This window comes from Ischnura elegans, chromosome 8 (assembly GCF_921293095.1).
Source record: "Ischnura elegans chromosome 8, ioIscEleg1.1, whole genome shotgun sequence".
Lineage (NCBI taxonomy): Eukaryota > Metazoa > Arthropoda > Insecta > Odonata > Coenagrionidae > Ischnura > Ischnura elegans.
Window position 1 is genome coordinate 46,503,751 of NC_060253.1, and position 13,073 is coordinate 46,516,823.

The window sequence follows — 13,073 nt, forward strand, 5'->3', positions numbered from 1 at the left end:
ACTTCCCTTCCTCTCTCCTAAAGCCCACACCCTTTAGGAGTTCTTACAGATTTGGTGCCAGTAAGTGGGATATCCAGGACTATCGATGGAATGGTGAATTAGATACTGTTCCGAGGATAGAACATGTTTAAGAGGAAAGAGGAGAGTCCATTATGGCTGCGCACAAGAGAATAGGTTCAAAAGAAATAGAGTAGTAGCAGGTGATTGAGGAGATGCACGAAAAAATGAATAAGTTGACAAGTGAAATCCATGCATGAGTGGCGTAAGATAAGAAGATAAGTGAGTTCAAAAGAGTATTCATCGGAAGGTAAAAGAGAATGCAAGATGTACAATTCTGTAAGGAATTGGTGTCGCAGATGAAACATGTACATGGGGAAGAAATTAAAAATTTCCCAGGCAGGATAAGGAGGCCAAACGCTCATGCTTATGATTCGATAGGCTCGGCAAATCTCATAAAGCCACATTATATGCGACTAACCAAGGGCATACCCAGGACCAAAACTAGGGGGGGGGGGCAAGCCATGGTTGTTCAAGTTATAGGTAAGATTTAAGCATGGAAAAGGCGAATGAAACCAACATTTTAAGGAAACTATAATAGCTCACCATTAGTTTTTAAAATTATTTGCTTGAAAAAATATTATTATCCTTAAAGACATTTGCAATTTTTGCTTCTAGGGAGGGGGGGGCAGCTGCCCCCTCCTGCCCCTCGCTGGGTACGCCCATGAGGCTGACCAAATGGCACTAGATACCTTCTTGAATGGCCTCACAGGAAGGTAGAGCACCAGTGCCACCACAAAGCACCGTAGATCCTCGACAAAGTGGTGCAGGTGGCTGCTTATGCAGAAACTGTCAAGAAAATTAACGCCTTGAGCACCACCACTAGCCCTGAGGGTATTTCGAGTGCCAACAGATAGGAGATTTTTCATTTGTGGCCAGGTGGAAGACTTGATATGTGATTGAAATAAACCTTGAAGAAGATCCGGTAATGACTGCAGATATAAAGGCCAATTTGTCTGTGAATGAAGCTAACAACAAACACAAGGGCAGAATTTTTTAAACAAGAATGGCACTGACACTGCTGCAGATGCTGGGTGTCTTTAAACTTCAAGTTCCAAAGGACCTAGTGCAATGTGGCAGAAGGAGATTTGAGGGTTGAGGGAGTGATAACAGGGCATAAGTGTCGCCTGATAATAGAGACAAAGGCCCAAGTATCATTGTTATTGAGGAGCATTGGCAGATGTGATGTACTCGCCCAAACCAGAAACCAGCTATGGGGGATTACACGGAAATCTCTGGGGATACAACTGCTCGTGGATAATAATGAATACCCAAAGTCAGTATAGGTAGTACAGGAAGGACTCGATAGGGTGGACAGCATCATTGGGCTAGACTTCCTCAATAAATAACGTAGTGCTCTGGACGTGGAAAATCATACATTGTATCTGGTTGAATGGGCGATGCAATTGATGAAGAAAAGAAGCCTAGGAAACAAGGGAGATGCAATTCCACCTCTTATTAGAATACCACCCTTTAAAAGAGGGAAGGGAGTATTAATTGCCAAAGTGTGCCAAGTATTCTGGGTTTTTCCTTTGATGACACTCTTATACTACCGCAGTTTAGTAAAATTCTAAGGGTAACCTTAGAATAAGGGGAAAGAAAAGGAACTTTCCTGGAAGAGCAAATGCTGGATATTGGGAAAAACTGTTAGCTAGCAAGGGGTATGCTCACACTCAGTGAAGAATAAAGTGCCTCAGTACAAGTTACTAACTTTGGAAACAAACAAATTGTACTTAACAAGGGGACCAACATGGAAGAGGCCGGCATGATAATTTAAGCAAGGGCGAAAAAATCAGAAATATGAAGACACAAATCAATTAGGGCTAAAAAAATGTGAGTAACCGCTTATTATAGGTGGCTGTGTACAGCAAGAGAGAGTAAAGTATGAGTAAAAAACTGTATCATGTAACCTCAGAAGCCCTTACAGAAAGAGTAAGGCTCTATTGCAAGCACTGCCGACCCCTGATAAACAATTTGATTTCATTGCTCTTGATGTAATCAGCCCACTATCCAAAACCAAGAAGGGAAATAATTTTATATTGTCCATATTAGGCCACTTTTCAAGGTACTTCTTGGAGATTCTGTCAACCAATCAAACAGCGGAAGGTATTACAACAATTCTAGTAAAGGAATGGATAATAAAATTCTGAGTCCTCGATAAAATCTAGACACACCAAGAAAGTAACTTAACATCGAAACCGCTTTAGCATATTTGCAAACTGTTAGGAGTGACTACATTGTGAACATTTCCCTATCACCCACAGTACAATGAATGTCCTGAAAGGATCCAATAGACAATCGCCCAAATAATGTCCCTCATCAATACAAAAACTAAAGATTGGAGCAACTTCGCAACAATCTACTAGTAACGTGGAAAAAGTGAGAAAAATAAGGAGCAAGCCCAGAAACAGTAACGAAGGAGCAGGTTGCAAAGGGAGACTTAGTTTCTTTGAGTGATTCATGTGCAAAATTGGGAAAGGACCATATCTCGTGTTAGAGACACTCCCACCTGTAAACTTAAAGCTGCAACTTTCCCACCGAACTCCAACAGTACATTGAAACAGAGTAAAACCACAACCCAGCTATTTTGAATTTCCATCTACCAGAGTAGCAGGTATCAACAGAGAAAGGAAAAATGAAGGCCGAAGAAGCCACCCAAACAGACCACCGTCAAGATGCCAAGAAGATTCCCAACCTTTGCAAGAGATAAGCCATTTTCCAAGGACTGGACTGAAAAGGAGAGAGAGGAGAAAGAAGGGAAGAGATCCTCTCTCCTATTAAGAGAAGCAGACAGCCCAGTGCTAGTGTCCACACAGCCTCCCCCATACCATGAACGTTCAAGAGAATAACAACTTACTTCTCAGAGTGACCCCTATCTACTTGCCCTCCCCTCTCCTACAGACCTCTGCCACCAACCAGCAAAGAAAGACCATGAGCCTAGCAACCTACAGTGGCCACTAATGATAAGGTGACCTGAAACATGAATTGCCCCTGAGGAGAGGAAGATAGCAGATAGGAAACAGATGGACACAAGAGAAGTAGTTCCTGCAAGAGGCTATGAGACTGCCTCTCCCTCAACTCTCCCCTTGCATCGAGGACCAGATTAACCAACCCCTCACGTGAAAAGAATCTCAGGGAATCAGGAGCCATGCAGAAGAGACCAGGAAAGAGGTGCAGATTGAAGAGGTTTGTTTATGCATTGTGAGTTGCTCTATATAAACCTTCTGGCTGTTCCCTGTACATTTTCTTCCTGTTTCAGTAAGCTCTTTTATATCAAAATGTCTGGCATGCATTTCCAAGCTATGGTTACACTAAGTAAGGTTCTAAGGTACAGTAAGTCCTTGATATATGAACAAGATACATTGGGAGAACTTGTTCATATGTTGAAAGACCTAGGTTAGGCATCAAAAGTTGCAGTTATCTTGCAGAATGCAGCATTGTATAACAATTATGCGTTAACTTACGATCGCTAAAAAATGTTCCCTTCCCTGTGGCTGGAGTTGAAAAAATTTTGCTGCCCACAGGAAGCGAAAACGGGCAAAACGCCGAACATATCCCGTCTTCACAACAGTTGAATTGATACTTAAAATTATATTATTGTGTTTCAAAGCTATTCATAGCGGCAAAGATTTCGTTTCACATGTTGGGCCCTAAGTTTATACTCCACGCCACGCAGATGGCTGCATTGACCTATCCAAAGGAGCCACATCTAAAATTTCAGGCATGGTTGAATTTTTTTATTGGGTATGAATGTTCGTAGGTTGAGGACTTACAGTACTTAGCGTCACCAAAGGTGCGAATATTGCATCATAATCTTCCCCATTTTTTTGTGAGTCAACACTCTAGCCACTGCACAACCCAACCCCCAAGAAGTCATCTTCATACATGAAAATAAACTTTGTAGAGTTAAGCATCAAAGATGGTTCTTCTTGAATCAAACCACTCACCGTTCATGTATGCTTCCTTAAGAATGGGCATGTCCTCTGGGTGGTAGAAGTCCATGACAGAGCGGCCCTCCATGTCTTGGGGCAGGTAGCCAAGGTAAGGCACCGCCAATGGGTCTATGTGGCTCAGGTAGCACGAAGCCAAGTGCCTTGTCACAAATTTCCCCACTGGTGGCACCATGCCCACCTCAGTGTGTGCCACCTCTTCATTCGCCACTGCAACAACAACAACAACAACAATAAGCAAGGACTGTTCCCCAATCAAATATTTCATACCACTTCCCTTTTTTGTTACACAGGTTAAGTTAAAAACATTGAAACACATTATTGTTTCATTAGACCCGATGTTTCCAAAAAAATGTGAAAAACAATAGATAATCTACGTTCACATAATAGGGAGTAACACGCTAAATTTGGCTAAATCGCCACTCACTTGGTTTGCTGTTTTGTTGTGTGCCTATGAGGGTGATGGTGTGTGATTGTTTTGTGATGAACATTGTTTTTTTGTGGTTGTTGGCCATGAAAAGAGCATTAGCCATTCTGTTGTCATGGCAGAAGGATCTCAAGCCGATTCTGCCCTGCGAAAGGCATAGACAGGAACCCGAAATGAAGGTAAGTGGTGATTTGGAGATTGTGGGGCTCCCCGCATTTAGAAAATACAGTCCACTTATTAATATTGTCACATTGAGCTCAGTTTTTGGCCTTTTGGAACGGGTGCCTATGAATATTGAACCTATTGTCGTTAGAATTTTTTGTCTCAGTTCTCAGGAAGTGTCGGCTTAATTAGTACTGAGGTTTTAAAATAGCTTGTAAGAGTATTCCTAAGTTTATCATTTGTATATCATGGCTCAGATTGAAGATTTGTTGGTTAAAGAAGAGCTAACGTTTTTGGAACTAAACGTGCCCTACTTGATGTAGGGTACCCGAACCAGCCCTACACCCTACAAAAAGATGGCGGCCAAATATGGTCTGCTGATCACTTCGATTAAAGAATCTACGTTACAATAGACATTAAGGGAGACGAGCTCACACAAACCATTTAAAATGTACAGTAACACAGCGGAAAGGTAATAATACTACCACTTTATAGCCACCAAGTAAATAAATTATAAAATTGACTGAACTAATAAGAACAATATAGCGGCATACATGCACCTTGTTTCTACAAATATATAATAATATTTTTCACGTTTGGCACTTGGTATACTTTTGGAAAACCAATAATCCGTTTACGTATAACCATAGAAAACGTATTTTCATGCCCCTATTTGCCACATAATAAACTTAAATAAGGAGGGTGAAAGCGAATAACAAACCTTGATGATGCAATCTAAGTTCCCACATCAATGGTCATATTTGTACTATCTTGTACAGACCGCTTTTGAAGTAACTTAAAGACAATAAGGTTCTACTTTTGGCTCAATATGAGAGTATTTGTAGCGATAATTAAGATACCGACACGACCTGGCGGACGACACCGATTGTTTATTTACCTTGAGCCATTGCTCTAACAATACAGCCGAAAATTATAGGATGTCTTTTCTTAGTTTCATAGTAAGTTCCCATTACGCCACCAGAGTGAAAAATTGGCGCTGCACCATCATCTACGTCATCTCAGAGAACTTGACGACGGAATCACCCACCACCACTTCTTACACGAAGTTCTTACCTGCCCGTCATTCGCAAGTCCAAAGGAAAACTGAGTGTCCTTAATTTTCTATTTGAGTCATTCATCTAAAAGCCTCGGTCAAAAACAAGCCAAAGGAACGGAAGTTTCTCCCTTAGTGACATATTTTTACAATGTTACCCTTTACTTTTCTTACTTGTAAGCAGCCGTGTCTGCCGTCACGTTGATACCTCAGAGGTGAACATGGAAAACATAGCGTGGGGTTTTTTACTATCCCTTCAATAGATGTGCTAAATTTGCTGCCACGAATGGACATCCTGTGGCATTGATACTGCAAATTGTTGGTCGAAATGGTAGATACAGTAAACTATCGATCATACGAAGGAGGATATTACGAAATTTTAGGTAATACGAGGGTTGTACCAAAAGTAAGGTTCCCATATTTTTTACAAATGCAAAACTTTGTTTATTTATATTAATTTTCACATCATGCACAAAGGTTAAGAAAACACTTAGCTGTTTCACAAAATAAAATATATTGCGACCGGTTTCGATACAGCGTATCATATCGAAACCGGTCGCAATATATTTTATTTTGTGAAACAGCTAAGTGTTTTCTTAACCTTTGTGCATCTTGAAGGAGTTTCACCATGTTACGCCAACCACCATCGCATTCAATTTTCACATCGTTGAAAAGCTTACACTTTTGATTATTTTTCAACGTAGTCTCCATTTTTTCGACGCACTTTTAAAGACAGTGGTACAGCTTTTCTATCCCTAAGTTTAAGAAGTCTCCCGCCAACCTTTTGAGGATGTGTGTCGACCTCTGCTCGGACTTCATCGTCCCTCTTGAAGTGTTTGCCACCTAAGAGTTTTATTTCAGGGGTATAATGAAATACCCACGCATCATCTCCGGTGATGATAGAGACCAACAACTCCTCCCCCCCCCTAAAATTGTTGAAGAAATTTGCGAGCACAGTCAAGGCGTTGCTGCATGTGTTCGTCAGTCAGCATATGGGGGACCCAGCAAGCACACATCTTGTAATAACCTAACGTTTCCGTTAAAGTTCTTTCAATTGTGCCATGGGAAGCTTCAGGAATGCGTTCAACAAGTTCACGGACAGTGACCCTCCGATCTTTGAGCAGCTCACTGTTGATTTTCTGGAAAATCCAAAACTGACGGTCTTCCACTCCGTTCTTCATCGTGAACTTCCGTGCCACCCTCGGCAAAAGCCCTGCAACATTTGCGGACGAGCTGAAAGGACATGCACTCTTCACCATAAAGTTCAGTCAGTTGCTGATGAATCTCCAATGGTGATAACTTCCTTGCAAGGAAAAATCGGATTACTGCTTGATCCTCACACTTGGCGGGAACGGGGATCATCACTTTCATTGTTGACGGTTGCTAAGCCAATAATGAGCGACAAAGTGAATCGCGGACTGGCGGTTTTGAGAGTAGGGGAACCACTGTACACGGCAATGTTGTGGGATTCAGCCTATCACCTTCGCTCAACATTGTAGCTAATTGGGAACCTTACTTTTGTTACAACCCTCGTAACTCACCCTGCCTCACTCCCATCATTGTTTATTGACTGACTGATAGATTCATCATAGTATTTCAATGGGAATCCAACAATGCACCTCATTTCGTAAATCTGAAGGAATTATATGCTCTTTCAAGCAAAATTGTAACAGCCCATCTATACTGACTGAAATTATTGCACTCCCAAGAATTATATCAACTAGAGGCTAAGAAAAATTATGGAGGAATTTAAAAATGCAAAACCCACAGGCATCAAATTTGGTGTTCCTTTAATTTCAGAACATAACTTTTTGCAGATTGAAAATCACTACCATGTAGATAATGAAAGAATGCCATGCCATGTAGATGGTAGATAATGAAAGTGTTTATTGTCACTACAGGACAGGTTTTTAAGAGGAATAAACCAAGACTTTTAAGAGAAATTTACTCGACTTGCATCGTATAGCACACAGAACACTTGTATAACCCTGCAACAATGCAACCCACAAAGTAACCCCCAACAGCAAAGCCATAGTTTTACCAGTCCCAAGAAATTTATTTCATTGAAGTTTTACTACACATATGTATATTTTTGTTGAATATTTTGAGTTGGTTGGGTATGCAGTAGAACCTCACTTATGAAACTTTAAGTGGGCTACCAAAAAGAGTTTCATAGGTCAGGAAGTTTCACACATGAGGTTTTATGGTAAGGGAGCATGAAACCCTTTTCAATCAGTTCTGTTTCCAGATTGAAATTACTCATTTGCACCCAAGAAAATGAAGCCTAATAATCTTCTGTGCTCACAACCAACACAAGATATTCATGTCACCAAAGAGAAACATAAGTATGCACTCCTGAATAATGTTTCCCTAGGTTCAATATCTTTGTCTAATTGTTAGCATTTCTGGCACCGAGCCGCAAGGCTATCATACTGGAGAAATTTCGGAATGGTGATACTAAATGTTCACAAAGAAGTCAATTTTTTTAAAGAGTTGGCTCATTAACAGCAGTTTTCAGGCAATTCATTTTATCACCTGGAGACTGAAGAAATCTGTTTATCTTCGAGGAGATCATTCATGTCATTTCGACCAGGAGATTGTCCACGTGGAGAAAAAAGGCCGAAGACTGGACACTTTGGAAAAACTGGAAATTGTGCAAGATGGAGCCATTTATCTTATGAACGAAAAAATATTTTTTTGGATATTCCCCACTCCTTACCATACCTTTCCCAAAGCGTTACCACGCAATGACGCATACCTTTCCTAAACTTCCCCTTCCACCTGCCACCCATCCGTTCTGTATAAATACAGCTCCGTGACCAACTAATCCTCATTGTACTTGATAATGACCTAATGGTTGAAACCTGTCGTACTCAAATAAACCTGTGGAAAAGTGCCATCTCTATTTTCTTTTAATACTAATAGTCACTGAAATCACCATTCATAAATACCTTTGTAAGCTGAATAGATGCGAGTTGCGGTGATGACTATAAATATACTCCGGTTTAGCTCCTCAGCAGTTGGATCCCGGATGCATTTCTCTGTGCCGTGTGCTGCAGAGGGGAAGGGTGAAGCGAGTGGTGACAAAGCCGCACCACTCATTTCCATTTCCATTGGGAGGTTCATCTCACGGAAAGTGAATGTGAGGCGAAAGGGTAAGTATGGCACTCGTTTTCTCGTGACTCCATAGCCCACGTTCCTCAGTCCACGGTACTGCCTCAAGCTGCAGTAGAAAGACGTCTTTGTGGGGAGACCTGTAATAACAAAAATGACCGCTAATCATTCTCCTGAGGCAGTATGGGCCACAATTTTCGGCAAATAACATTTGAAGGGATCTTGATTTCAAATTTCATTCCAAAAGCATAGGATATCTATGCTAGCTGTGATCCTTCACTATCGAGAACATTGTCGAAAAAGTGGTTCTTACTGCAGTCTAGATTACCATCTCCTTCTGAAGAGAGAAATTTCAGGCAACTAATGAAAGGGGAACGAAATACAGCAGACTCCCAATTATCCGGCTGTGGTTTATCAGGATTGCGGGTTATCCGTGCATGATTTTTCACTCAGTTTTTCAAAAAGTTACAAATCCTTCCCCTACCTTGTATTTATATTTATTGTGCTGTGATGCTTATAAGAAATCACCATTCTCACTTGACACTTCTAAAGAATCTTGATATTCATAATCATAACACGAGAAGCAGAGACAATTATGCTGTGAGACAACATAACCTTTGTATTTTTAATACTGGTCCTGTCACTATGAGTTGCAGGATTTATAATAACCTACCTGCCTCATTAAAAGATGAAAAGGTGAAAGGAAATTTCTCCTCTAAATTAAAGATGTACCTTTTAAACAATACCTTTTATTCTATTGAGGAATTCCTCAATTCTTAATTGTTTTGTTGTAACTGTGTAACATTCTTTTATGTATTGTTCATTCAGAATCTCTTGTGTAAGTGTTTATCTTTTTTGACGGGTCCTATATATGTTTTTGCATATCTTTTGGCACCATTAAATTTATTATTATTATTATTACTCTCGCTCAATTTTTTCCACGATCTTTATTAAAAAAATAGGATGCAAAATCATCGGAACTACTGCAATGATGCACAAGGCTTATCATTTCCATTAGAATCCCCTTCATAAAACGAAAGCGATCACACGCTAGCTGCATTCACGGGAGCACCGTGTTCCTGTTTTCCAAGCCTCGCAGTGCGGGACCGCGCTCCTTGATCACAGATACACGTCCCACAGCCGTTGCAACCCGGGCAACCTCTGCGAGACGGGACTACATGGCGTGGTGCCTGACAGTGTAGTTTCCGATGTCGAGCAGTGATTTTGAAGCATTCGTGCAACCCACTTTTCTGTATCTGTGATCACACAGCCATGGATGTGTGGTTTTCAAAACCAGGCCTTACATGGAGCATTAATAATAAGAGTATAGTGAGTCCTCGTTCAGCGTCACCTCGTTTAACGTCATTTCGCGATAACGTCACGAAAATTTTGAGATCGTCATTCGTTTATCGCACCTTCGCTTCGCGATAACGTCAAGTCTTTTAAATTTCGCGCGAGAAAAAATGCGAAGCGGCGGGCGTTGCAGGTTGTTCGTTTTGTGGGCGGTAGTACAATCCGTCTAAACAAAGTGTAAAACGATGCGTTTATTGCTAATTGAGATTACGGTTTAAGCAAATTTTCTGCAAAATTAATTCTTAGGTAGGTGCGCAAGGTTTTACTTGACATAATGGTCTTCAGGAACCTGAAAAGTGATTTCTAGGAATTTTTCCGGGTAGAACTTTGAGTATTTGTCGTCACTTTTTTCGCCGTGTTCACAATAATTTTGGTTCCTGTAACTGCGACGATGTTTCAGCGATGATGATGTCCAGGCGACCACCATAGCGAGGCCGAAAAGCAAATACGGGAAGATACAAAAACGGAGAAGGATTTACGTCAGTGCTGCTATTGTCGTCGATGAAGACAGGAACTCGTATTTATAGTTTGCATTCCCATCGTAAAAAATGCCCCTGATATGATACGCTAAAATTTTTTCGCGTAGGAATTGTGAGGTCTAGGAGCTGATATTCACTTTTTACATAGTTTCTTACGGGATATTATGCTTCGATTAACGTCATTTCGTTTATCGTCACATTTTTTAGGAATGGCAAGTGACGTTAAACGAGGACTCACTGTACAACCATGTTATTGACTCTAAAAAGATCGTGAACTGGCAAAGAAAGCTCTCATTGAGTATGGGAAGCACTCTTAAAAAAACAGAATAACTGCATAAATAATAATCTATTGTTTGTTTTACGTAAATTATGAACATTACAAGACATTACAGTGAAATTTAGGGTTATCCGTGTTTTCCGATTATTCGTGCCGTCTATCCGCATCATTAGCCCGGATAATCGGGAGTGTACTGTACATGATGAAATTTCACTTTCAAACCCTCATGGTACTCAACATTATAAATTGGTACTACTAGGGTGGTTTCTACCAGACAATTTCCTGATGATATATGACGGATGGCAACCAACATTAGGAATGAAGTGAGGAGAAAATGTGCTGGATTGGGTCTCCATTAAAAAGTCCTATGAAAACTATTTTTGAGCCAGACAAGGGAGCAAACATTGTGACAGTTTTATAAAGTAACGAAAATGCCCCCTCACTTGCTGCTATTCTTAGGAACTCTTTTGTTGAATAACATTGGGTGCTTCCAGTCAGCGGATTTCACATAACCACCCTCAGCCCTCCATCAACCCATGTCTCTGACATTTTATTTCCTTTCTGGGACCATGCAGACCATAAACTATTATCTTCAAATGAAAATATCAAGTTGCACAGGAGCAGTGGAAACTTATTTCATCCCAACCCCATCTCAACCAACTGATCTTTACCGGCCTACCAGCTTCAATTCTCCCTCTTTCTGAGGGTCAAATGCAAGGTGAGTCACCTAATAGGCCCAGAGATGTCTTGACAGCTATTGGCAATTGGATGACACGCACAAGGTTCAAAAAGGGATGAGACCAAACGCAATGCATTTCTGACAGTATTTCAGTATTTTAAGCTCTAATTGATTAACAAAGCTTTCTAGTTACAACAAGTCTACTAATATTTAACAAAGACAAAACTGCAATTTTTTCAAAGAAACAAGCAAGGATGATCACATTCAAACAAGACAAGACCGACTGGAAACTGCAGGAAATGCAATCTGCATACATAGTGTAGCTTTTCCATCATCGCTTTGAAGGCAACGACATCACATGCAAGATTGGACGTGTACATCCCTTGCTCCCTCGGCAGTAGCCTTGTTGCTTTAAGGATATAGGGAGTGTGCTCCGTCCCATCTACCTCTCCTTTAAGGGGTAAATTTTCACGTTCAATAATGCTAAGTGGAAGCAGAGAGGAAATCTTTCGGTAGGCATGCCCAAGGCAAATTGCCGCATAGCTCAATTTCTATGATACAGGTTTGCTACTTAACACGTTCCCTGCCACGCGCCGCTCTTACATAATTTTGAATCAGAGTTAATGAGCCGCCATGTGGTATGGCCGATTAGCCTCAGGTTGTGAGTCATCCCCCGAGCTGAAGACTGCACCTTCTTCTCCAAGACCTCCCAAGTAACATTGACCGTTGGGCCTCGGTTGGGGAACCGTAGTCACGGTTGGCTCATTGTGGGTGGATATGCCTACCAAATTCCGCTGTTGGCCCAACGCAGATATTGTTAGTCGGCCCAACGAAACGGTTAATGCTGTTGGCCCAACGGAAATCCCCAACAATGGCCCTACGAAATAGATTATCATTGGGCCACCGTTGGGACATCATACCATTTCCGCCATGAGAGCTGCAAACAAAATTCCGACAAGATCTTCAACGTAGAGATGGGCGAAATTCCATTGTAATCGATTTATCGTATCAAATGGTTATCGGATCGGTAGCATCTATTCATTAAAAAATAGGGATGGCATAATCGCTTGCTTTGACAGTCAGTGCTAACGACTATGTGCAGGCAGAATAATTATTTTAAGTTAATTTTTTAAGAATATATTATAAGATAATTTTTGGAAATTATGTATAACTCTTTTTTAAGTAATGTTCTGCTAATTTTCTGGTGTTTTCAGCATGGCATTTGACATAAATGGTTCCAAGAAGCGGAGGCTTCTTTAATGCGACTTGTTGGTACATATATCCCGGAGGGCACATGAAAAATTGTAGACTTATAAGATCTGTCTGTCTTAACCGATGGAAGTTCGATATGGGCCGTGAATAAGTACGATGTATACCTCGATTGCATACGTTGCAGGATACGGTTCACATGTTTCCCTAGCAACCTAACAACCAAGACTTGTTTGGTTGTAAGTAGTGATGGGCAAAGTCGATCATTTTAGTGATTCAATCATTTTGACTCGAGTCACATAAATGATTCAA

The 13,073-nt window shown here is 40.9% G+C and overlaps 1 protein-coding gene across 1 annotated transcript in view; it reads right to left on the reverse strand.

Annotated features, from left to right (window-relative positions):
* LOC124164402 (period circadian protein) overlaps positions 1-13,073 on the reverse strand; it is a 247,849-nt gene that overhangs the window by 97,599 nt on the left and 137,177 nt on the right. Inside the window, exons 8-9 of the mRNA XM_046541726.1 lie at positions 8,602-8,904; positions 4,005-4,217 (exon numbers count right to left, since the gene is read on the reverse strand). Of these exons, the coding sequence (XP_046397682.1) occupies positions 4,005-4,217; positions 8,602-8,904 (516 nt within the window). The remainder of the gene's footprint in view (positions 1-4,004; positions 4,218-8,601; positions 8,905-13,073) is intronic.